At 39.5% G+C, this 26,605-nt stretch overlaps 2 protein-coding genes across 2 annotated transcripts in view; one reads left to right on the top strand and one right to left on the bottom strand.

The window, feature by feature from the left end:
* The window catches only part of rnaset2 (ribonuclease T2), a 43,012-nt gene that overhangs the window by 11,376 nt on the left and 5,031 nt on the right, over positions 1-26,605 (bottom strand). The window lies entirely within an intron of this gene.
* myom2b (myomesin 2b) lies at positions 1,678-26,605 on the top strand. Its single transcript, XM_079555376.1, has 39 exons — positions 1,678-1,713; positions 3,111-3,214; positions 4,279-4,330; positions 4,413-4,567; positions 4,650-4,736; positions 5,485-5,573; positions 5,996-6,046; positions 6,129-6,293; positions 6,558-6,719; positions 6,823-6,964; positions 7,321-7,520; positions 8,393-8,446; positions 8,517-8,644; positions 8,826-9,009; positions 9,077-9,251; positions 9,333-9,454; positions 10,072-10,259; positions 10,326-10,452; positions 10,566-10,744; positions 11,029-11,143; positions 11,216-11,375; positions 11,479-11,585; positions 12,337-12,381; positions 12,728-12,864; positions 14,011-14,155; positions 15,195-15,257; positions 15,514-15,581; positions 15,998-16,111; positions 16,249-16,336; positions 16,774-16,812; positions 17,859-17,964; positions 19,062-19,128; positions 20,310-20,406; positions 20,906-20,942; positions 22,011-22,033; positions 22,864-22,919; positions 22,987-23,076; positions 25,529-25,654; positions 26,199-26,605. Exons 2-39 carry the CDS (start codon positions 3,132-3,134, stop codon positions 26,409-26,411), a joined length of 4,239 nt encoding a protein of 1,412 aa, XP_079411502.1. The 5' UTR covers positions 1,678-1,713; positions 3,111-3,131; the 3' UTR covers positions 26,412-26,605.

Below are 26,605 nucleotides of genomic sequence, written 5' to 3'. Positions count from 1 at the left end.
GAGTGTGAGAGGTGACTAACAATAACCCACAGAGAAATGAGTGAAACCTTTCAAAGGACTCTTTAAAACCTTCCCTATATGTAGGAAAAAGGACCGTTTGTTACATGTTCCAAATGGGCATATTGGTAGTGTATTTATTCATAAATTGTACAGTGAAATTGGGTCATATTATGCACATAGTGAGTGTGAGAGGTGACTAACAATAACCCACAGAGAAATGAGTGAAACCTTTCAAAGGAGTCTTTAATAGCATCCGAAATGTCGGAAAGATTCAATTTTTAGAGGAGAAATTACATTGTTGACGGTCCCTAATTCTCCGTACATTGGTCTCGCGTATTCGCAGTAGTCTACACGTACATTATTTTGTTGACGGTCCCTATTATTCAGTGCATTGGCCTAGTGCAGTCGTAAAAGAACGTACAATACATTGTTGACGGTCCCTAAACCTGAGCCCATTGGCCTACCGTGCTAGCGGCAGTAATCGCGCACTACAAAACAACATTACGGCTGGCTTGACTGGCATTTTGCGGATGACGGCTCACTTGACCGCAGTCATGTACTGTGGTGTTCCTTATCTGTTGTTTACTGTTTTAGTTTTCTCTCACTCCCGAAAGCTGTTCTTTATAATATTTTAGCTTGTTGGAGTAAAGCAGGCTTTACTGTAACGTTACCCCAGTTTTTAAACACTACCAAGAAGTGGACCAAATTCATATTTTAAAGGCAATGTTGCATTGGTTCTTTTATGGTAGTCTTGTTTTGCAAATATATATATATATATATAAAAATGTGTGAATCAGTGTCACTGAAATTGATGGGCTTATTATTACCTGCTATTACATAGGAACAACGACCAGCAGGGGGCTCTAAACAGCCATATTGGAGAAAAATAAACGACCAATTCAGTCCCAGCCTGAAAGCCCGAAGCTCACTAGCTTGCTGGCTGCATACAGTCATGTCAATTATGAAGTCATTTTGCAAAAATAATTGAACATATTGTTTTGGTGATACCTTCCTGGTGTATAGAAGTGTCTTGGTGCAAAACCAATTGTTTAATTGTCATAGACTTAAGAGATTAGTTTAGCAAAAATACATTTTTTACAACAGCCTTCCATGTTGGTCTTCTCTGATCCTTTTCTACAGATGCAGGTCTGTTCAGCTTGGTGCCTCCAATGTCCCTTCTGTGTGTCAGGAATAGCAGTAACTGTAGCTGCTTTTAAAAATAGACCCTGGCCAAAGTTCAACGTACATCACAGTTTGAGACTAGCTGCAGGAACATCTGAGGAAATGTAAGGAGGTCCAACTGTAATACTTACAGTATAACCTCAAAATATATCATGATATATGTTGAGTCACAAGATACTGGTTTTGTGCCTTCAATTAGTAAGATTATTCAATACAAATTTTATGATGTTCTGATCAATTAAACCTGAAGCAACAGGTGCACAGGTAGGCCGATTGTTCACAATAAGCCTCACAAGATCAATGGACCACTGGGTCTTTTTTTTTTTTTGCTGTAGTTTTGTAGTTTGTGACTAGGAGTCTTGAGGATACTAGTTATATATAGGCAGCTCTCTCACCTTATAAGGCCTCAAGGAGCATGAGGTGGGGGTCGTTGGAGAAGGGTGGAGGTTTCGTTGGCCTGGTCCAAGGCTCAGGCTGACTCCCTGTGGAATCAGGCTGACAGCCGAAGTTGCTCCAAGGGGATATAACAGGGTAAGTAAAACATATTTTCATAATTATTACATATAATATATTTAGGTAATTACATCTATCAGTTATTAGGCTGGTGCTGACACATTTATTAGGGGGAACAGGTGCATGAGTATAGGGTTGGGAGATATAGGCTATGTTATGGTCTCTCAAGAGGGCCTAATGAATGTGTCAAGTGAGACATGCAGTAACAATTAGTTGCTCAGAAAAAGTGGCTAAACTTGCTTTAGAGATTACCAGTCTGCACTAACAAATTTAAACCCTAAATCACAGTGAGACTCTGTTGACTATTTTGGAATTGGACTTAATTGTTATTGAGTGAATTGTGTCATTGTATACGTGTGTCTTAAACTACATGCTTTACTGCATTAAAGGGATTTGTACCGTTATGGTAAGAGAGTAGTATTGGTTTACAGTTTCCCACAGTGTGACTCAAGTGTCATTTAGTAGGCATCTTTTCTGGTTCACTTGTGGTTGGAGTGACCAAGGTGTTGCTCCTTTAGTGCTGAGAAAATGAGCTGAGTGCAGTGGCATACTGAATACAGCTTCCTTATAAGAGTGTCAAACGATGTTTCTTTTTATGCAACTACATGTTATTATTGTATGTTATTTATTGAGTTTCAAAAATGGTAGTAATAGCAATAATAGGTTTTGTTTTGGTGAACTATTTGTGTGGTCATTGGCAGATTTGGGCCTGTCTAATTTTAATTTTCTGTCTGATTAGAAGAAAATTTGAGCAGATTAAAGTGACAGGAAGTTGTGGTAAGGGAGGACCATCATCAGGCATGGTTCAAGTTCAAGTTTCAGTGCCAGTTGACCTATATGCATTTAGGCTACACGTAAGACATAGGAAAATGATACATATATATATATATATATATATATATATATATATATATATATATATATATATATATATATATATATATATATATATATATATATATATATATATATATATAATTTATAGCTGTATTAGTTATATTAAAACAATATATAACACATCATGGCATACACAGTTTGGAAGTAACTTGATGATTATGTTATACCCCATTTTTTATGTAAATATATAGAGCTAAAACAAACATAAACAAAGGATTTCTATTTCTTAAACACCATCATTTATTCATTTATGTATTTGTTTTTGTTATTTTTGTTTATTTAAACACAGGACAGTGCCAATAACTTTATGCTCATGTGCATATTTTACAAGATTGTGTTTTGTAAATAGCTCCAGCCTGTCAATGTTGCACTATGAACGCTATGTGCTTGTGGGCGAATCCAAGTTTAGATCTACAGGTTACACTTGTGTTGTTTCTGTTTGTGTCATTATTTGTCTATACGTGGTTTGTACTGTTGTTTGTGTTGTGTGTGATATACTGTATGTAACGGTTCAACAGGTCATTACCCACGGTGTCACCATGTCGGTGTGGATCAAACCCGGAGACTACGACCATAAGTATCACCACAAAGAGAGCAAATATGTGGTTAAGGAGTACAGCAGGTACCCTCTGTGGCTAATAATGACTAAACACCTGCTAATACAGTATATCTTTGAGCGTGTTTACTAGCTAACTTAGATTTGAGCAGGTCTGTTGGATGTAGATGTAGTGCTATGGGTGGAATAGAAGTCCTGTTAAAGCTCACTTGTAGTTTACTAGTTTTACATGTTGTGTTCGCCATCTCACCTGTGTCAATATTGATGCCTTTCTCAAGGTACCAATAAAGCTTTGTTCATTTAGTAGTCAATGTAGACTTCACTACCAATTGACTAATCATCTTTTGTGTTCTCACAAACCAATATTTTAGCCTGCTTTCTTCATTTGTTTCATAACTGTAATAATAGTCTCCTCATCTATGTGTGCTTCTAAAGGACATCTTTTGTGTGCCTGATTCAGTGCTCACAAAACAGCTCAATGCAATGTCTTCAGCAGCTGCAGTGTTCTTCACATTGGAATTTAAACTTGTTACAAATAAATAAAGCTGTGCTGCCAAATAAGATATTTGGGATGAGAAACAGTCCTTAGAAAAGCACAAAAAACCAAAGGTGCCAAACCTTTCATATTTGTCATACTGAGGTGTTGTCATGTCACTTTAACTGACGAGCAAATCTAAGTAGATTTCATCATAATACTCCACAACAAGATAATCTGCTATTCCAACCTTTTCAAGTGAAAAGGCTTACTGTAAAACATCCCTTTTGCCCAAGTGGGTTCTGAAAGGATTCACAAACCATGCATCATTTGCTCTGCAAAGCTTTACTCTCAGTTGCAGAAGCTCTAAGCTTGTTAGAAGGAAAAAACACTGTGAGTGTCCAATTATACAAACTCCTTCTTGCTCAGGGAAGACAACCGACAGTGCAGTCAGTGTGCCAACTAACTGCTCTGTGAAGTGAGGCTTTGTATCCTTTGGAATAACAACAACTTCTTCAAACCTTGATTATGCTGAGGCACCTGTGAGCGTTGCAGTTCACTAATCTTTCTTGCATCAGACTACTTCTTTTCCTGTTGTTCTTGTTTTTGTGACGTCTTTTATTTCACTTATTGTCTATGTGTTACCCATGCTTAGGGAGATGGACGTCAGATATGAGTACAAAACTCAAGCTTGCATCCAGGAAGTGGTAAACATCACTTCATTGTTAGACTTCTAGCTTGTATTCCTCAAAGTTTAATCTACTTCATTTTGTGCGTTTATCCATTTAGGTGAGGTCAAAGATGTTGGACAAGTATGTGCGCGAGGAGCCCATGATAAGGGGTCCGCAGTTCCTGGTTCGACTTCGATCCCACACAGTGTTTGAGAACACTTCCATCACAATCTTCTGCACTGTGGAAGGTTACCCCACGCCCGTCGTAAAATGGTCTGTGGATGACTGCTTGGTACACACCATCTATCAAACTGCCAGATTGTGGCCAGGATGAGCTAAAGTGTGGTTGTTTTAGGTACAAAGATGGCGTCACTCTGGACATGTCCTCTGGAAAATACCTGGTCCAGTCCAAAGGTGGAATCCACTCACTGGAAATCCCAAGGTACAATACATGTAGCTAAAAATATCAGTTTTAACAATGGATTTCCAGACTCATTCCAGGATTATACTCTTTTTATAAACTAGAACCAGTCTAGTATTTACTGTGGTAAACAAATGAGTAGTAGATAATAGCATAGCAATAGACAATAACATTATATGTGTTGTTTTTTATATTGGACCTCGTGTCTGCAATAAAAGTTTGATGATGATGAATAGATAACCAACTTTTATCATCAGATTGACCAGTGTACAGTGCAGTGGGGAGTCACTGTGAGAGTCAGCTGACTGCCTGTAGTATGTCCCTCCAGTCTCAGGAGTCTCAGCTGTTTGGGAGCTGACCTCAGTGCTATGTGATACTCCAGCACTCTTACAGTCCCAAGTCACTTTTAATGCCTTTGCTGTTGTGCCGGCAAGATACATGTTAGCCTGTGTGTCGTTTATTTGAATGTAAGTCGACGCAGCTGTTGACCTTAGTCAGTTATAACTAAATGTGAAATACAAACAACTCTTAGCCTCTCGGTCCCATATTATTACATCATCATGTTCCTGTTGGCAATCCCCACTCACACACCCAGACACTTGGCTGTCTGATGCAATACAGGGCCAACAATGTCAATGGTAATCCCTAAAGCATCTTCTCGTATGCCTCCCACATGATTTCAACTCAAGTGGCCAGCATCAGCCTCTTGTCATTATTTTGTGCATTTACATATTCAGTTATGTAAATCTATTGACTTGTGTTTGCTCAGATGCTCGACTGATGACACGGCCCAGTACACCGCTGTGGCTGGCAATCTGCACGGACAGGCCTCCACGCAAGCCTCGGTCATTGTTAAAAGTAAGTCATATTTCTTTCTGCTGGCAAAAAAATCACCCAGGAGTGACTTAAACAGACGCAGAAGAACAGTGACAAAACCCTATGGTGATTATCATATATGCATTTGTTAAAGAAAATCTCCTCTGGGGTGTATTAAGGACACTTATGGTTCTACTGCTGAAGTGGCAATGAAGTTTGCAGAGCCAGCATGTAGCCGAAATGGCAGAGAGCGTGGATAAATGGTTGATGATTGTGAATGACTACTGGATGACATTTATTCATTCGCAATCAATATCATTTTCATTTTAACTACTCACATGTACGATACTTCTGGCTCGAATTTCCATGATTTTAGAGCACTTTTAATATTTGATGATCTCTCTATCTATTATAATTATTGACATTTGCTGAGTTGAGTGGTGACCTTCTGTGTGTTGACGCAGGGTACAAACAAGAGGAGGAGTCCTGCCCTTATGCGTGGATGCCCTTCACTGGTACAGAGCCTAAGTATTTTTTTTTTTTAAAGCGTTGTTTTCTTTTGCTTTGATTTCTCACGTTCTTATGTGTCTCTTTCAGCCGCGATGCTTCCAAAGATCAGCTTCACTAAAATCCACATTACCTTTTTGGAGACATTTGGCCCTGTTTTCGCGACTGAGGGGGAATCTGCTTCTCTGACTGCCACCATGACACTGAGCCCCAACCTGGCCAACCTGCAGCCTGAGGCACAGTGGTACAGAGATGGTAACTTTTGGATTATAGCATCATAAATAACAGAATAATGGCTCAGTGCTGCGTCACTGTCCCTTCGTCTTCATCTGCCAATTTAGCTGGTCGTTAACCAAAGGCGCGGAGTGTGTAATGGGGATTATTTTATAGTTGATTATTTCTACATTGTTCATCTTTTTCTTGAAATATGGGGTGCGAAGTAAGCTATCAGGACAGTGGGTACAAATTACGCCTTAAAATATTGTGCCATAAAATCCCTTTTTTGCGTTTTATTCCCAGATGTTCGCCTCGCTGACTCTAAATGGGTGAAGATTGAGACTGGCAGAGGAGTGACTACTCTGACTCTCCCCAACCTGTACAAAGATGACGAGGGACTCTATACCCTGCGTATGGTTACCAAAGGAGGAAGTGCCGAACACAGCGCTTTTGTCTCTGTAGCAGGTGAAATGGGAACCGGAATTTGATACACAATGCGTTAATGCACAATGCGTTAAGGTAATGTCTTTGCCACCATCTTATACAAGCTCCACATTATTTGTTGCAGATGGCCCGCCCCCTGTTCCCAATGCCCCTGGTGCCCCTATGGATATCAAGATTCACGATGCAAATAGAGACTATGTTATTGTGTCCTGGAAGCCTCCGAACACCACGACTGAGGGTCCCATCATAGGTTACTTTGTGGACAAGTACGGGCTTTCCTAAACATCTAATATATAGTTGATATATATAGTGTAAAAAACGCACACAAGTGATGCACACAAGCAAAGAGCACCTACAGGGCCTTTACCATGGTTATAATGCCAGTTTCATTCATTAATCAAATCAGTTTCACATTTTCAATAATTTAGAAGCCTATAATAAAGTTAAATTGTTATGAACATGCAATAGCAATAAATAGTAATTGTACAGTACTCTAGCCTGGTTATCGTGTAGTGACTTTGATTTTGTTTTGCTTCAATATAGCAGATTTGCAGTCATTTGTTTGTATTTGCGCCTTATCTCTTAAATGCATGCTCTCACTTTCTTTCTTTGTGCCCTCAAGGTGTGAAGTTGGAACAGAAAACTGGACCCAGTGCAACGATCACCCCATTAAGATTTGCAAATACCCCGTGTCGGGTTTGTTTGAAGGACACTCCTACTACTTCAGAGTGAGAGCTGTTAACTCACAAGGCATCAGCAAACCCTCACGTATGTCCGAGCCCATCGCTGCCCTCGACCCCACCGAGTTCGAGAGGCTGCACGGTGAGTGTCGCTGTGGGTTAATGCTCCGAGCCCGTGTTCATGTCGATAACAAATTTGAATTCAGCTCCATAGTCTGTTGGTGGCTTTACAACATAATGACAGCATAGATTTGAGATGGAAATAGCTCACAAAATTAGGTAACTAAAACTATAGAGTAGAATAAGACTATTAAACCTAGCTCAATATGAAGAATGTAGATTACCAGGAGACATGGTTCGTATTTTCTTTGTAATAATATGTCCACAAGGCTGCAAAACAAACCAATCCCTCTTTTTCCCAGTTACCATAAAATTTCCATCCTATTACCATGCTATTGCAAAGCAAAGAGCTACCAAATGGTCTTGCTCTTTTGATCTGTTTTGTTTGTTTTAGTCGTCAACCCAAAAGTGTTGCAAATAGGATTAATCAAATTGCATGGCTTCAGGGATGGCTTCTGCGGATGTTGAATGTGTTTGGTTTGAGGCTCTTTGATTGAAAGGGAGGAAATTTTTTCATCAGGAGCTTTGATCTTGTTTTCATTTGTACCTTTTGTTAATTTGTGTTTTTGTTTTATAGTCAATCAAAAGGTCAGGTGATTGTAACATTGTCCTGGATGCTTTAATTGCTCTTTTTTACTGTTATAAACTTCAGCAAAATACATTAGTTGACAAAAAATAGCATTACGTTGCTATTGATTTAAATAATTTGAGAAGCAATTAGGCTTTACCAACTTATTAATAATCATGAGTTTTACACTGGCTGTTGTTTGTGTTATTTTGTTTCTTGCCTATTGACTAACATAAATCGTTATCTCTGTACTTATTTCTCTTTCTGCAGTCTAAGGTTTACAGTCTAAACTAAATTATTTGTCATTGTGTTTTCATCTCACTCAGCCAAAAAGCTGGGAGGAAAACTGGACGTTGTGTCTTACCATGATGAACATGAAGGTAAAGTTCTTTATGAAGTTGGGATACTGTCGTAAAGAGCACATAAATGAGAGTATTTTGTGTTTTGCAGAGGAGGGAAATCCACCCACCCATCCCTCAGGGATCTATGCCTCTGAAACAGACAGGACCTATGTTGTCCTGAGCTGGAAGGCCCCTCCATACTCTGGCAAGGCTCCCATGTGGTACTACATTGAGAAGGTAAAATATTTCTATACTCTCAATCAATAAAAGTCAAGCTGTTTGGTGCGGCTTTATATACCATGTGCCTCGCCAGTTTGAAGATTAGTAAATTATGCAATCATTTTGTGAACCATTAGATTAAGCAGTTTAAGTGTGGATCATCTTTGATCTCATGTATTTAACCATTTTTCTATTCCAGTCCATGGCAGGCAGTGGTGCTTGGCAGCGTGTGAACACTCAGGTGCCCATTCGCTCCCCGCGGTATGCTGTCTTTGACCTTGCAGAGGGAAAAGAGTATGAATTTAGGGCATTGTCTGCCAACATGTATGGCATCAGTGAGCCGTCAGAGCCATCTAAACCCGTACAGACTCAGGAACTCAAAGGTATTTAAATTTCAATTATAGTTAACTCAAAGCCACTCTGAGACAAATTAGATGACGTTGTGTTTAGGTGTGCCATCCGCCCCTGGTCAGGTGGTTTCTACAAGAGAGACTGACACCTCTGTGCTTATCCAGTGGGCTCCCCCCAAGGAACCTAACAATCTCATTGGCTACTACATCGACCAGTGTGTAAAAGGCTCCAAAGACTGGACTTCTGCCAACCACAAACCACACAGAAGCACCAAGTAGGTCTTGCTGCAGAATCTTACTGCACTTATGCCGTATTGTCTTATATTGTATTGAAAAGGGATTATTGTGCTGTTCAGGTTTGTGGTGAGTGGTCTGAAGACTGGAGAGACCTATGTTTTCCGTGTCCAGGCCATCAATGAGCTGGGTCTGAGCGATGAGTCCCAGGAGTCGGCCCCTCTTATGGTCAAGGCTGCCCTCAGTAGGTCCTTTGTGTTTATCGATGTTCCTATTGACTTAACAGTCTAGTGCTTTGTTACATCAATTACAGCAAAGACAAAAGATCACTACTCCAACATTAACACAGAGGAATTAACAAAACAAACTCTCTTATTAATAATAATAATCAGTGTTGGTGGAATTACTCCTTAAATGTAATGTTGAACTATTAATATTACTGATTATTTCTTCTAAAAGTCATTTAGTTACTTCTTTGAATACTTTAGGTCTGCCCCACTGACACACTTACATTTCAGGGACTGTGCTCTGCTTAAGTGTTTTATTAAGTTCACAGTTGAGAGCGTCTTTTTATTGCACATAACCAACAATACACAATATGCTTTGCTTCATGTGATAAACACAAAATAAGGCTCATAATTCCAGCACATTTTTGAATAATAAGACGTTTTCAGTGGTCAAAATATTACAAAAAGTAATCGATAGTTTATTGATACAGTAATTATCATCAAAATTCCAGTTTACAATTGTACTTGTAATTCATTCCTGCATTATTTAAAAAAGTAATCTAATTTAAGTAGTGGATTACTTAGTTACCGTTACTACCCTCACTTAATAATAATGTGTATATTGTGATTGTAGCCAAGCCTTCGGCACCTTATGACATTGCTCTGTTGAACTGCGACGGCACATCAATGGTCTTAAACTGGAAGAAGCCCCTTCACTCAGGAGGTTCAAAGGTCAAGGAATACTATGTGGACAAGAGGCGCAGTGGGACAAGTATGTGGAGGGAGATCCACATTCCCCCAGTGACAGAAAGAGTTTATAAGGTAACATTGTGTTATTTGAATAAGCTAAGAAAATGTGTTGTATTCACATTGGTTTGTGATTTTCAGGTGGAAGGCCTGACCACTGGAGCGGTCTATCAGTTCCAGGTGTATGCTGCCAGTCTTGCTGGTCTTGGACCTGCTTCAAAACATTCAGCTGATTTGAGTTGCGACGCTTGGTCTATGCCTGAACCTGGTCAGTGATAGAGCTGCGTTAAAAGTGTTTGGTGTGACCTTTATTCAACGCCATTTCTCCAGAAGTGTTCATTTACTTTAAGCACTGACTTTGCTTTTCATGGTGTTTGCCAGGTCCTGCCTATGACCTAACATTCTGTGAAGTTAGAGATAGTTCGGTGGTGGTTGAGTGGAAGAAACCTTTATACACTGGTTCTGGACCAATCACTGGGTATCACGTTGAATATGCCAAGGCTGGCACTTCTGACTGGGTCACTGCAAATGAGACAGCTGTCAGCCAACGCTTCGTCAAGGTGACGGGACAGTCAAGACAATATTTACTTTTACTTTTCTTTGTTGCTTGATAAGTATTGTGTTTCCTGTTACAACAACCCTTGAGTCATCAAAACCAGCTTGTTAGAAACAGTGGCACAAACTTGTGTAACACTGACATCTAGTGGATTGTATGAATTACTACCAGGAGTGCCCTGTATGAATGTTTGTCACATGATAATCACAGTTGTCAATCAATTACAATGAATATTCTGTCTTCTTCATCAGCTCATAACTAGCACATTCATTTATCCTGTTCCCAAAGGTCACTGGTTTGGAGGCTGGGGTCAGCTATGTGCTGAGAATCCGTGCAGTGAATGAGTCTGGAAAGGGAATGGCTTCAATGCCCTCTGACCCTGTGACTGCCAAGGCTGTGGAAGGTACCGTTATCATATTAATACCAAGTATTATCAAATATAAACATTTTGTTGACATTTTCTTGTGTGTATCAGGTACTCAGGAGGTGTCCTGTGCTGTCGATGAGAAGACTGGCGATATTGTTTTTTCTTTTGAATCCTGTCAAATGAACATCGACTCTCAGTTCATCTGGAAGAAAGATTATAAAGAGATCACAGACTTCTCTAAAGGAGTGATAAAGACTGAAGGATCCCAGTAAGATTATCCAAGTACACATACCATATATAGGCACATTATAAATAAAGTACATATTTGACTACAGAATGTTATAAACAAATGTCCCTATCTCACTTTACAGGTCTAAACTGGTCTTCACCAGTGCGGATAAAGAAGACTTTGGCACATACAGTGTCAGTGTCACCAACACTAACAGTGTTTCTTCCAGCTATTCAATTTCATCTGAAGGTACAAGCTACAAATAGTTAAAGTCCTAAAATTATTCAGGTTTTATTCAATTTATTTCACCAAAATAGCACAGGTTCCTGCAATATACATGTCATTATGTAGTCACACACAAAAAAAATGATGATCAAAGAAAAAGATGAAACCTCCAAACACCACCCAAGAAAATATACCTTTATACTGATCCCCTTTCAATGCATTTCAAAAAAAGAAAACGTCCACGTCAGATGAAAAACACATTAATAATGCTGCAAGTGTTCTTGTGCATCACAGACAAGACTTTGGTGGTGCAACCCTATTTTCTTACTGTTGCACCATTGCCCACCAGGCTATATGATGCGACTCTGAAAGATGTAAAGTGGTTTCATTTAGCCTAGAGTTTTACACTTTAATTTAGGCTCGCTCATAAATTGCCAGCCTTTGTGTCTTCATTTATTAAACTCACGAGTGGAGTCTCCCAAAGTGACGCACAATGCATTTTTTGAACTGCTTTGTTTTTCAGAAGCTATTGTTTTAGGGCTCAGAAGCGCTCGATCCTCTCCCCCAGGGTTGTTTGCTTTTGTCTTTTATTTCTCCATCTCCTGCAATTTTAATTCCAGTGCTAACTTTTCCCCTCAAAATGTCCTTAATATATCAGCTCAGCCCATCCTATATCAGTGTTAAAAGTCTGCAGATAAAGAGTCGGCTCCATTTTAATTGCTTGTTTTTTGCTCTTGGCTGAATGGAATGAAACGCTTTTCTCTTTTTCTTTCAGAGTTGGCCAAGATGCTGGCACTGAGCTATGACATCAGACACCCAAGTAGGTTCAATCTCCTATAGTATCAGTCTTTGTCCGTCCTAATCTCTATCCCTCCATGCTTTATGTGCATCGCTGCTTTAATGTGCTCATCCTCTCTCCTGCTTTTCCACATTTCTGTTTTTCCGTGCCATGACTGTTCTTTGTTCTCAATGCCTTTGAGCCTTTCAATGTTTTCCTTTCATTTGATCCACTAAAAAGTCTTACCTACTTTTGCATCACCTGCCTGGCTACTATTCAGCCCTTTCTGTTCTTTCTCCTCACGTCTCACTCGTCCTCTCATCTGTAAGTGCTTAAATAAATGATCAGTCAACACGTGTAATTACTTGGTGACCTTCCCATTCTACAGTCATCCCGCTGAAGACCGAGCTGGACTACAAGATTCTGGAGAGGGGCCGAATGAGGTTCTGGCTGCAGGCGGAGGAGATTTCCACCAATGTCACCTACAAATTCTTCGCTAACAACAAGGAGCTGTCTGGAGCCAGTGTAAGGCGCGCATCACCTGAAGATAAAAAAAAATCCATACACATACATTACTGAGATACATTAGCGATGCCTTTGCATACTCATTGAGTGCAGCTTTTACTGTAACAAAGAGTATATAAAGTTACTGCTTTTTGTTACCGACTGTAGCTTCAATACATTGTTAAGAATGATCTTTAGGCTATTTGACCTAGTTTTTTGCGTTTTTTAACACTGAGCAGAGCAGAGAAGACGACTTCGCTCATCAAATACTTAGGGCAAGTGCGTAGGAGACGAGGCAGGAACCCATCGATAAGGAGAAATCCAGCAGTGTGCAAGCATTATTTTAATCGGTTAATTCATATTAATTCATATAAAGCCATGGCTATAAATATTATAGTATGTTAATTGTGCATATTTGTCCCTATCAAATAATCCAATCAAAAAAAGCGTCATTCTGGATGGCACTAAATAGAGCAAAAGTTGATTTGATATAATTTCACCAAATAATCAATAATGTATGACTTTGTCTTCCGTTTACTTTGACTCACACTTCCAAAGTTTTACGAGAACAATGTGTTATGACCGTCCTGCACAGCTGTTGCCAGGTGTGACATCACAGTTTGCCAGTATGTCAGTTACAGACACTGGTCACGTGTCTGACACTATGGACAATTTACTGTTTTTGAAAGAAATATCCAAATATGAATGCAACTTATGGATGGATTTCAGTCACAGGAATTTTTACCATTTAAAATATAGAATATTTTGTTGGAAGGCTCAAAATCTGCCTTTTTAAGGGGAAATTAGCGAACACTGTCACTAGCATTAGTTAAAAACAATATGTAGAGGAACACACTTTAGTCTCCATATGTTTTATGTGAACACAATTACTCAAATTTCCTGTCAGCCTTTCATGTCTAGAAGTGTTCAGCTGGATTGATTAATTGAACTCAGATAACTTTAGTATTTTACTTTAAAAAGTTTCAATTGGGTTTTTTTATGATGGAATGCAGCAGGAAATCCTGAAATTTTAACACAATCTCAAGCTGAATAAGTTCTTTAGAATAATATCATGTTACATGAACACAACCATTTCCCCTGTGGATATGGCAATAACAAAAAATCTCCAATCGAATTTTAATCTCAGCCTTTTTCTTCCGTTTCCAGCCGAACAAGATGGGTCATGACGTGGCCACAGGTGTCATCGAGTTCATCATGGACCATTTCACTGGGGAGAATGAAGGCACATTCACCTGTCAGATCACAGACGGCGGCGGCAAAGCACAGAGCTCTCTGGTTTTGATTGGAGATGGTATGTATTGAGACCCCTCACCTACCCTACAATGGTTGTTATAAAAGCACACATTAACTGTAGACAGAGGTGATGGATGGCATGTTAGTTTAATATTGAGCTGGTGGACTTTTTCTTTCAGTATATCTTATGATAAGAGGGAAAAAAAATCTGAAAATGTCTAGGCCATTTGAGATGGAAGATTTGGCAATACATTGCGCCTAATATAACATTGCGATAATGATGATGTTGCCATAATTTGTGCAGCCCTGCAGTAGTGTCATTTTAGGGGAGTCAAGTTTTGCCTTTCTCTTTCATTTGTTGCTCAACTCGGAAGTTGACGCACCCACTCCTTTGTGTGACGCAAATGTTGGCATGCTGTGGGCAGATTGAGAATTCTTAATCTAATAAGAAAAAGTCACTCTGAGAACAAATGTAATTGGGTCAAAGGAGAACCCTGCAGTAAATTGAAAGACAGCAATATCTGTTCAGAATTTATAATACACTAGAGCTGTACGGTATAAAATTAAATACTGTGATTGTGATATTGTCTCACAAAACCATTACCAGTACAATCAATCAATTCAAACTAAAATTATGAGTAATTTGTTTTTTCATTAAATGTTGTGAAATAAGACATCAAACTAAATCAGGGCTAAGAGGGAAATAAATTATTGTGTGTTTTTCTTTTGGTTGGAAGAGTAAACTATGTTCCGATGAAAAACCTCTGTGATTTTGGTATTGTGGCTTCTTGCTGTATGGATATTGTGTCATCTAATATCCCAGTACTGGTAATTTGGTGGCTTTCATTCTTTGTTAAAGAGCTTATTATCTTTGGTACACTACTTTACAGCCAGGTTTTTTGATAATATGGAAAGGTTTTCTATATAAAGACAAGCTGATGTCTGAATGTAAATGAGAACATCTATAAATTATGATTATGTTCTCATCCTTTGAACGAATTAGCTTGATAATTCTGTAAAAGAATATATAGGGAGCACTGACAGCGCTTTGATCTCCTAATTATTCAGTGTTTATGTGCATCTTTATGTGTGCGCAGCTTTCAAGGCAGCGTTGGCTGAGGCTGACTACCAAAGGAGAGAGTACATCAGAGTCAAGGAGGGTAAGCGGCGCATCATTGCTTTTAATTTGAATGAGATTTGCTCTGCAACACGTGAGACCAGTGGACTGCTATGGAATTTCCTGAGAGACAAACGGTGCAGCTAATGCAAGAGGAAGGAGAAATCAGCAAGGAGCTAAAGCTGTGATACCGCAAACAGTTGGTGTAAAGTGGATTAGGATGCAGAGAAAGTAATGCAATGGAAGTAGGTGGATAATGATGTTTAAGGCTCACAGTGCTGCTGTTTTATTCCCTCCAGGACCCCACTTCAGTGAGTTTCTGTCACTGCAGGTTGGAGATGACTGCTCCGTAGCTCTGGTCTGCAAGGTACACAAAGCACAGCTCAAATATTATACCACATTAACAATACAAACACATGTAGATTCGATTTGTACAGTCATATTCAGAGGAGAGCGAGTTTAATCCAGCAGAATGCAGTTGAAGGCTGAAGGGGAAAAAGCCTTTATACCATTTTAGAGTTCAAGCGAAGAGGGAGTTCTGTTTGGTTTTATTGGCTGTTTGTCTGAATAAATTGATAGAGTGAAATAAGTAAGCAGTGTTTTAAACCAGATGTTCTCAGCTGGTGGGTTGGGACACCTTTAGTGGATCATCATAGTGCCACTTTCAGTGGTCGTTGTGTGTGTGGTTCCCAGAGTTGAGAACCACAGGATTAAACAACATAGCAAGTTAAGTAAATGCTCATTACGTGTGAGGTTAGTAATGTTGCCTTTCCTGGGATAAAGGTTGCTAATCTGAAGAAGGAATCCGTGTTTCACTGGTTTAAAGAAGACACAGAGATCATCCCTGATGTCAAGCCAGATTTGGGATCAGGTGTCTGCAAACTCCCCATCAAACTGGTAAATGCACTTTCAAGAACATTATTTATGCAAATGTGGTATGTGTGATTTCACTTGTTATGCTAATGAATATGCAATTCCATTGCTGTATGTTCTATTTTGAGATACATGGTTTCGGTGTGATTTTTCTCTTTCAGTTTTCCCTGAAGATAACAGGGATTTACAAAGCCACCATCAGTGATGACAGAGGAAAGGATATGAGCCAAATTGATGTCTCTGGAAAAGGTATACTCAGAATGAGTTGAAATAGTGAAATCTACATAGTTTCAAAGATAGTTCTAGTGGGAGTGTGCCTCTACTTGACAATATTTACTCAGGAGAAAAGCTATTTTAATTTCCCAGAGTGAAAGTCTCCTCCATAAGCTCTGCATGTGTCATAATCCTCTTTAGATCAACCTCTATATCAGGAGTATTTAATCGCTCCATAAGAGGGAGATTAACCAGCAAACACAGCTTGAGACCCTTTTGTTTAAGGCAGAAAATAGGAAAAGCAATTTACATTAATTGGTGAGTACAGTGTTTGCAGAGCAAATGCAAACAAATCCTTAATGCACAGTGAAGAAAAGCCAAGTGTTTAATTAAAAGTTCACCTCCCAGTTGCCATTTTAAGCTGCCACTGGAGGGTGCTCTTTCTTGACCCCATGTCTCTGCTTCCCTTCCAGTATTTGAGGATGCCATAAACAAGATCAGTCAGCTTGCAGGTAGGTGTCAAACTCACTCACACCTACACAGAGGGATACAATACATGTCTTATGATTAGCCTGCAAACACACATTGTTTTTGAGTGCTGTGCCAAACATCATCATTATCAACAGCTGAAGGTGCAAAACATCTAAATTTAACTCAGTGTGAGATTCCCTGGATGAATCAGTGGCATCGCTGGTTTGTCTTCCTATTTTACCACTGCTCCTGCACACTTCAGAGGCAGGCAGGAACATTTGGCCATCACAGCATCGAGTGGGGAAATCATGTTAAAATTCCTCTGCCACTGCTGTCATAGTGACGGTGTGGAGGAGCATCTTACTCCTATTTAAAGAGATTGTCACTTGACAGCTTGGCAGCGATGGTTACAGCCGTGGACGCTGAGGAGAGCTGAGTTCATCACAGTGATGCCATAGAACCAACGGCAATGTAACGCGATGATGCATGTGTAACTGCAGCACATACTTAAAATTACTTCACTAATTTAAAGATAAGGATAAGGAAAATAAAGATAATGAATTGAACTATTTGAACACCTATGTCTGAATGACTAGACCACGCATTGCTTTACTGAGTTACTGTTTTTTTTTGTTCTCATACCTTTTTCTATGTTTCCAAGTATACATAAAAAGTAAGATTCACAGGAAGAAGAGAGATCCTGCAGTGTCCTTCACATCATATAATCCATTAAATAGCCCCAGTCTTTTAAAAAGGCAAAGATCATTTCCAGACGACTCCTTTCTGTTTTTATTTTTTATAGATTTTTCTGCCAATTTAATAAAACTTCTGAATAAAAAGCACTTTTGACCTTTAAACACTAGGTATTAGCCAGTTGTATCATCCTCCTATTGGATCTGATAGATTGAAAAGACCGCGTCCCTATCTTGATTCTTTAAGGGTGCTACTGGGGAGAATTGCTTTTCTCTTACTACTCCGAGCTGATAACAGACTTCATAGTATCCGGTGCAGCAGATCGAAAATATGTATAATGCTGATGTGGAGAGCGCCCCCGGACGACCTGTTTGACCTCAATTGCCTCTTGTAGGAGCCACTGCCGCAGAGCTGGTGATTAACTGCACAGCAACAGGCATCCAGCTGCAATGTCACATGAAGTACTACACCTCTGAGATGAACATTACCTGGTACCATGGGTAAGCACTTCATTGCTTTTCAAAGGAAATGCACCCAATTTGTGAGAGACAACAAAAAAAAGGCCTTGGTGCACTTTGCATCTAATTTGCTCCATGAATGTGTAAAATGTGATTAAAAACTCATACTTGTGAGGAATTGGGACGCTGTAGAGTAGATGCAAGTTGTTGCCGCCACTTGTACTTTGCAGTTAAAGGATTGTGGACATTTTGACTCTCATCCAAGCAACTACTGAGCATTATTTGGTAATAGGGTGAATAAATACTGATCCAGCAACTTTATTCATAAAAATAGGGGACAAGCTGTACCCAATCCCACCCTGCCTATTGTGGAGATGTGGAATGGTCTCTATCACACTTCTCTCAAACCATTTCCTTTAACTAAAATTTGAACCTCGCTGTCGTCAAAGGAGTAGTTTGTGGCTTTAAGACGGAGAAGAACTGCTGAGAGAGGACTGCTAATGCTTTCCCTACGGTATTGGTTCATCCGAATTGGAATGATAGGAATGAGTAGGTCCACAACTAGCATTTTTTTTTGTTTTTTTTTTGTTATTGTAATCAGGTATAGGGACTTTAACTACCGACAAGTAAACAGTAATAATAAAGCAGACTTGGGCAGCAGATTCATTTTTAGGCTGCTCACACTAGACACTTTAATTTTCTTTTCTTTCATCTTAAAAGACAGGGGAAAACAATAAGAAGTCACATAATAAAACTTGTGATGGCCACTGGCAAGGGTTTTCATTATCCTGGTTATTGCTGTAAAATTGCCTCTTTGCGGGCGAAACTCACATCCCTATCATTTCCTCTAAAGACGCCTATTTGAGCGAGCTTTAAAGCCCTCCGTAACACTCAAGAGATTATAAAACACGTAGGGACGGGCACAGAGGGTGAGAGAACAAAAGCCACGCGTAGAACAGGGAAGAAGCGGAAGCAAAGACATTAAGCAATTTTCATTAAATTATTTGTTATGAATGAACCTCCATTTATGGCGTGGAGAGAGATGAGTAACCTTAGGCAAGACAGTCAGTGTGCAAACATGATTTAACACTTCATTTCAAAAAGTGCATATGTGCAATAAGAAGGCCTATCATTTTCAGGGAGACAAAACTCGGTCACAGTGAAAAGTTTGTGGTCGGAGGAACCCCCGCCATGGCGACAATGGAGGTAGGTCTTTTTCACTATCAGTAAATACAGTGGTCACATTAATAGCAGGGTTGGCCTCTGAAAGGTATCACTTCGTTGGCAATGAGTACAAGCGTTTATAACACATTTGGAAACCATTGACAAATTCTCAATTCATATTTTATAAAAATAAATAAAAACAAAACAATTGCAAAGCTGCCCTTAAAGTATTTGTTACTCATTTAAAAGCATCTAAATGGTTTCTCTATGTGTTGCTATAGTAACCTGTAAGGGTTCAGGCTAACGTTAGTTGTCTTCATTGACAGTCCTGAAATCCACTGTCAATGGTTGTCTTACAGGGTCTTAAAGGAACAGGCCACCGTTTTTTAAATACTGAGATATGTTCTTACCTGAGCTTTGACCAGTTGATGCGTAACGCAAAAAGACCAAAGATGTTGTTAGCATTTAGCCTCTCCTCCTCACGCCCAAGCTCTTCCACGTTTTCCCTATTGAAATACGATTAAAAAGTGAAGATGAAGGTAACTATACTTGGATCGTGTAACTACTCACGTAACCGTATTTAAATAGGTGAAACATGGAAGAGCTTCTAACTTCACCCCCGTTTGGCCCCATAAAGGAGAGGAGGAGAGGTTAAATACTATCAACATCTTTGGTGTTTTAAAATGACTGAGGACACACACAAAGACCAGACAGGTACACATCAACTTTTCTAAGCTCGGGTAAGAAATATCTCAGTATAGATAAACGGTGGCCTGTTCCTTTGATATACTGTTATGTTTTGGGGTTGGTGCAGTTGATCAGGTCTAGGTTGAGAAACACAGCGCTTTCAATTCATTTCCTCTTCCCCTATGGCACGGACATATTCCAAGATGACAATGCCTGATTCATCAGGCTCACACATGGCTTTGCTGTCACAGAGTCCAGATCTTAACTCCATTGAGAATCTTTGGCATGTGCTGGAGAAGACTTTCTGTGGTGGTCGCACACTCCCAACATAAGTAAAAGATCTTGATGGAAGCACTGGATCTTTTGACATTGCAGAAGCGTATTTAAGCAGCGAATGCATGCTGTAATCAAAGCTAGAAGTACAAACAAATATTAGGACAGGCTGTGTATAATGTGTAACCAATGCATTTCTGTGTATGTTAATACTTTACAGTACTCTAGTAATGTCTGAGTTAACAGCCTCGGCCTGTTGTTAGGTGGTCGAGCCGGTGGAGAAGGACAAGGGAAACTACTCTATTGTGATTGTGGACCCTGAAACTTCGCACAAAAGATCCCTGGACTTGAGCGGTGAAGGTCAGTCTACACTAGCGGCCACTTCCGGAGCTGAAAAGTAACTTGAAACTTTCTACTAACCTTATGGAAGTTCAGAATAAAAAAACACGTTCAGTGGATTTTAATGTCCGCTCAGGTAAAATGTTTTTTTTTTTATAAATCGATAGAACAACAGAGGGTTATTTCTTTCTATGGATATTTCTCATTTATGCGTTTGCGATCATGGTTTATTAGTGGTTTATTGTTCTCGGTAGCACTCTGGACTCTGGTTTCATTTTAAACCTATGACTGCCCCCCTCCTTACGGGTCTGCTCAGCTGTACAAAGCATTTTGCTTTTCATCTCAGTTCGCTTGTCAACGTGTGCTTTGCCTCCACCGTGGGCTTCCACACTTGCTGTAAATGCTTTCATCCATCCACTTTCGACAAATTCAAATCAAATAAACCATATTCAGTGAGGAAAATATGTAAATGTGTCGAGCCAAAGGTAACATCTTTTGTTTGTTTTGTTTTTTTCCCCAGCTTATGAGAAAGCCTATGCAGAGTTCCAGAAACTCAAGTAAGAAAAGTTTCCATTTTACCTTTCTCGTAAATATTTGTGCTAATGATGAATCAGATTTTATTTCCCATTTGAATATGTGTTGCTTCAGCACTGCGGGCCACTGAAAGCTCAAAGTAATGCGAAATGATTTCCCAAGACCTTTTCTGTTTATGGGCTGGTGGCAGCATTCGTTATTTTAGTTGTAATTTATTTAGAAACAGATGCTCTCTTGTATTTGTATCCACATAAATTCAATTTTGCCTGAAATTACCTTTTAGGCAAATCTTATGTTCACAGAATACTTCTTCTGGAAAGCTGTGTCCCTGTTGACCCAGTATCTACCATGTCCTTTTTAAGCAGGCATTTAATTTATGCTCCAGGGATAGGAAAATAGCTGAAAATGAGAATTTGTTGTATTTTCAAATGTTTAGTACAAACAGGGCTGTATTTTGATTACGCAAGGATTGCTATGTCATTTTTCTCCATAATTCAATCAAAAGCTCTAATGTGGGGCTGTAAAATATTCCAATATAGGCAAAAAATAGCTGCAACAACCAGCTGCTAGACGTTATTGAGGTTGTTTGCCAAATTGCACTGCTGCGAAGACTGGCCTTATGCCCCCGCCTCTCCATTCATCGTAGAAACATCAATTGAAAGTCTAATCTCCAAATACTTCAGACACACAGGAAAAATGATCGGATTTTCTTTTTTAATTACCATTCATAATGAAACATCTAAGCACAAAAATTGAGAGCGACATCAATGACACCATGTTTCTCTTTAATTGAGAGTGCCAAGAGAAGCAGTCTTTTCTTAAGCCATCTGCTCCCGCTGATGACTTTTGACCTTTTCACACAGAGCTGACAGACATCAAGAGCTGACTCCTGACATTGACACAACTTTGGACCTATTTCTTTCCCTTTTACAAAATGGTTATCAGTGGAGGTTATTTTACTATACCTGTTCTCGTTTTGAACCTGCTGCTAAGCCTTAAGGACAAAGTTATGCAACTGTTAGTTACAACTGTTGTTACATATTCAAGTGTTTGTTCAGTTTTATCATTTTGTTTGATCTGTGATTTTCCAGGGCTGAGGCTTATGCTGAAAAGAGTGAGTACTTTCCAGCAGTGCCATTGGGTTAGATCAGTGGTTCTCAACTGGTGGGTTGTGTGTCATTGAGCCATTTTCCGTCGGTCGTGAGCCTTTGCAAGGGAACATTTCTTTCTGTATTTATACACTGACAATGTACTGTTAAAATGACTGGTGCCAAGTTCTTTTGACAATGATTTCAACTTTGTAGATTTAAAGCAGTACTAAGTAGCTCATGCCCTTAGAGGCCATAAGTGCCACTGCAGGTGTCGTTGCTGTTTTTTACTCACTAATTGTCCGTGAGAGTAAACACTCCGCTGACAGAAAAGACAAAGGGAGAGAGGGATATTGTTCATCCAATTACACAATGGAGATCATTTTTTTCACTCAAACTTGGCTGTAAATACTGTTTAAGTGGCGCTAGCCCACAGATAGCTTTGCCGTTAGCCTGTTAGCTTTTTCTTCTGATTCTATTAGTGTGTATTGGTGACTCTGACCCGGAGGCAGCAAAGTTGCATTTGTGGTTTTCTGGCCAGAGACACCAGGGGAGATGAAAGACCCCCCTATCATCCCATTAACACTTGTATTACCCCCAGAGGGACTATTAAGGTAAACAAGTTACTTAGTACTGCTTTAACCTTCGATGTCATCAATCAACAACACTCTTTGGGAGAATATTTGAATAGGTTCAAACTGCAAAGCATTTTATGGTTTCGGATAATTATTCTTGTTTTGGTCACGGCTTCATCTTGGGTTCTGGTGCCATACCAGTTGAGAACCACTGTATAGATTATTTACTTAAGTTCCTTAATCAAAGGTTGTGAGTCTGACTAAATGTTTGCTCATTTCAGACCGTGGTAAAGTGATCGGAGGACTGCCTGACGTGGTCACTATAATGGAGAAGAAGGTAAAATACCGTATGTCCATATGTATACATTGTAATGTTTATCTAATACTGTCATTTGTGTCTTCAGACTCTGAGTTTAACATGCACAGTGTGTGGCGACCCCAAGCCTCAAGTGTCATGGCTGAAGAATGGAGCAGAAGTAACGCCCGATGATCAGGTATAATCTATACAGGTTTTACCTTTTAAGGTTTGGGCCCATTGGGTTCAGTCAGAATAACGTTGCTCACGCACAAACCAAAAGCAGCCCTCGTTTCTCATGATTAATCACCTTATTAAAAAGCCTCGGCTGTAACGGTATGTTTCTATTAACTTGTCGAGTTTAACAGGCAATTTCACATTTCGTACTGTATCCTGGAGGATTCACTAGGAATACAAATGAAAAATATCTTAAATCAATTTCTGCTCAAGTCTACAACAAGAAGATAATTTAGTCTTTGACGCTGAAATCATTGCGTTACTTAAAGCAGTGTTTTAACTATTATTGGCTCTGAATAGGCATGTTTTAGATGCAGCACTTATAGTTTTGTGCATGTTTTCAGTGGCTTAGTAGAGTACATTTATCATAATCTGTGCACAGCTGTAAAAACATCCACATGAAAACTCAAATTTGAAGAGCATATAGGGACAAAGCCAGCAGTGTTTATTTAAAATAGGTATGATGCATGATAAGAAGATTTCATGTAATCATTCAAAAGGGTCATGGTTTTGGACGGGAAGTGGCGTATACACTTTAAACAAATGTTGTCATTCAGACCCACATACGTCTTGGTGCAGTTCTTAAATTCCTTCCTAATATCCCTTGTGTATTTTCTCTCATCTCTGTCTCTATAATATATTTTATTTCTGACAAAAAAGCAAACGAGAAATTGATGCAGGTCTCTTACAAAACACAATTTCTTAAAATTCTTTCTGGATCAATAAAAATGGAGTTTGCTATAATCCAAAAGTGGTGGCATTGAGCTTTTTAAATTACATTTGATATAAAATATGTCACAAACAGCGAAGACACTGTTTTGGGCAAATCGAATAAAAACATGAAAGAGTGTTCTTAATACTGATCCTGTGGTCCTTTTATGTACACGGTTTCATTTCTTTTTGACTAAATGGCCATGTAGTCATCATAGTGGTCGCTGTAACAAACTGAAAAGGAAAGTTTGAGGTATTATCTTGTCTATACATGAAGTGATCAGCATAAAAGTGTGATCTGCCAAGGGGGAAATTCATCTCTGATAACTCATTGACCTACTTGCTTACACACCCAAATCTTCAGCGTGTCCCCTGCCAGTGAAGCGTCTTTCAACAGCCTCAGCATCCTGTGGCTCTCCGCAGCTTTGAAGATTTAGGTTAGAGAAACTCATAGTCCACCAGGAATACCTCTCCGACTCTGCCCTCTTCCTTATTCATTCCCTCACCTGCAAATAATCTGTGTGAAACAAGAGCTGACGTCCTTGGTGATGTGTTCCTCCATTGCTCCAGGGTCCCACTCCGCCCAAGCTTTGATGAATAATAATAACAAACAAATATGTACACACAAATATCTCAAGGCAAGAAAAGTACATGCAGAACTAGCTGTTCACCATAAAGTAAACGCTGAACAACGTTCGTTTTTTTTTTTTCATTTTTTACGCACTGACATGTAGAAGAGCAAATGACTGCAGCTGTTAAACCCACAGTAAAAACGTTAAAAAGCCGACCTTTATGAACACTTGCGAGGGCGCGGAGATTTAATTTCACAAATGAAAAGTGTCTCTCTCTTTAATAGAAATGAAATAAGCTCAGTGTAAGTGGTCCTAGGAAAAAGGTACAAGTGCACACGACCTTGTGCTGAGTGGGCAGCTTAATAGGTGTAAGTATTCTGTGCAGCTTCACTCACAGCCTGTGAGTGAGAGCATTGCCACGTCGTCAGCTTTAATTAGAAAGAAATGTCAGTCAAAGTTAGCTTTATTGTAATTTTATACACAGATCATTTCAGTTATGTTTCTCTTAATACCTGCACCTACACAGATCAAAAGCTAAATCCAGACTCTATATACAAAGGAGTCAGAGTTCAGTGACTTTGTGGGTCTGGAGAGAATCATTGTTTGTGAATGCAGGGGGAGGCAGATGGATGGAGGGAGGGCAGGGAAGGGGAGAGTTCAGCTGAGCAGGGTCGTGCCTGGCTAGTACCTGGATGGGAGACTGTGAGTGGAATACCAGGTAGTAGGAAAAAAATCCCCTTACCTCGTGTGAAGTGAGTGACTTGTGCCATGTAAAAAGCACTATACAAATACTGCTCCCCCTCCTTTCTGATGGTGGATAGAGCTGTCTGCAGTTGGCTGGACCCTCAGCTTCCTCCCTGAAGGCAGTGCACTGCTGTTGTTGTTTGTCTTCGTTTGTTTTGGTTTGTTCTTTGAAAAGTGGTATTATCTTTTTTGTTTGTTTGATTCTCGAAATAATCTGCTTATGATATAAATGGTGAAAAGATATGTAAAGTCAATGCAGCTTTCACTAAAGGGATATCATTCATAGTTAATACAGCCAGTAAGTGCGAGACTTTTTCTGACAAAAATGTTAAGTGACAGGCATGTTTTAAAGGGATAACTTTATCTCTCTCGACCCTGTTGTTGCAGTACGTGGTCTCTCTGGACCAAGGGAAGTTTGCCAGCCTGACGATCAAAGGTGTCACTATGGAGGACTCTGGCAGATATACCATGATTGTCCAGAACAAATATGGAGGGGAGTCCGTGGATATAGTGGTGAGTGTCATAGCTGGATTAAAAATAAAAAATCCAGATTTTATCCAAGCCGTGAAATATTTCTGACCCTGTGTGCCTTTTATTGGGGATTAAAAGTTAGTTGCAGCAAATCATGTTTGTTATGGAGCTGATGTAAGGCTTCATAAGTTTTCTCTGACCTTTGAAAGCTTTGGTAACAGTCAAATGTAAGACCAAAACAACTTGACTGATATGGATCTGCTTTATGTTCTGTATGTCAAAGTTATGTTATTGTCATTTGCTACACATTCTTGAGAGCGAAGTTTATTCTTTTTGAATTTGAACAGTTCATGTTTATAGAGAGACTTTTTTTTTTTGATGGAATGTTATATGTAAAATTATTTTTTCATGAATTCATAAATGTATGATTGCAAACTTTTCATAGTGTTTGCAATTTACTGAGCAAGGATTCAAAGGCGAGTTTTGGTTTGTGCTTTGATCATCATGTGTGGGAAATGACCATATCTGGCTGTGTTCTCAATAGTTGCATGAGTGAGATACACTGACTGCTTGTGTCTACCTCCAGGTCAGTGCTTACCGTCATGGCGAGAAGATCCCCGAGGCCAAACCAACTCTGACTCCCAAAACTATCATCCCTCCAAAACTGCCCATTGAGATCCCTCAGTCAAAGACCCAGCCCGCTTCCCCTAGCCCCGCCCCTGCGGCTTCAAGCCCCACCCCTCCCAAAGCGGCCGCAGGAAGAGGAGTTAAGAGTCCCACTCCTACGAGAAGGAAGTAGAACACGCCTGTAACCATGAGAAAACCAACATGAAACCCTTTAATGATGACCCCTTTTGGGCTAGATTACAGTCTGGAAAAAGTGCCTGTTGACAAAAACTAAATTATGAGAAAATGTGGAAAAAGTGACTGGAGCATGTATGAAACAAAATAAAACCTGCAATTATAATAAAGCAATTGCTGGATAAATGAATA

Source organism: Gobius niger (assembly GCF_951799975.1).
Source record: "Gobius niger genome assembly, chromosome: 4".
Classification (NCBI taxonomy): Eukaryota; Metazoa; Chordata; class Actinopteri; order Gobiiformes; family Gobiidae; genus Gobius; species Gobius niger.
The sequence above is the reverse complement of the archived record's forward strand: the minus strand, read 5'-3'. Positions and strand labels throughout refer to the sequence as shown.

Bases quoted from the DNA above. Each gene is read 5' to 3' on its own strand.
- myom2b (XM_079555376.1), top strand. From the start codon at position 3,132: ATGTCGGTGTGGATCAAACCCGGAGACTACGACCATAAGTATCACCAC. The intron at 6,720-6,822 runs GTGAAATGGGAA...TATTTGTTGCAG, and splicing joins CGCTTTTGTCTCTGTAGCAG to ATGGCCCGCCCCCTGTTCCC. The intron at 9,252-9,332 runs GTAGGTCTTGCT...TGTGCTGTTCAG, and splicing joins AAACCACACAGAAGCACCAA to GTTTGTGGTGAGTGGTCTGA.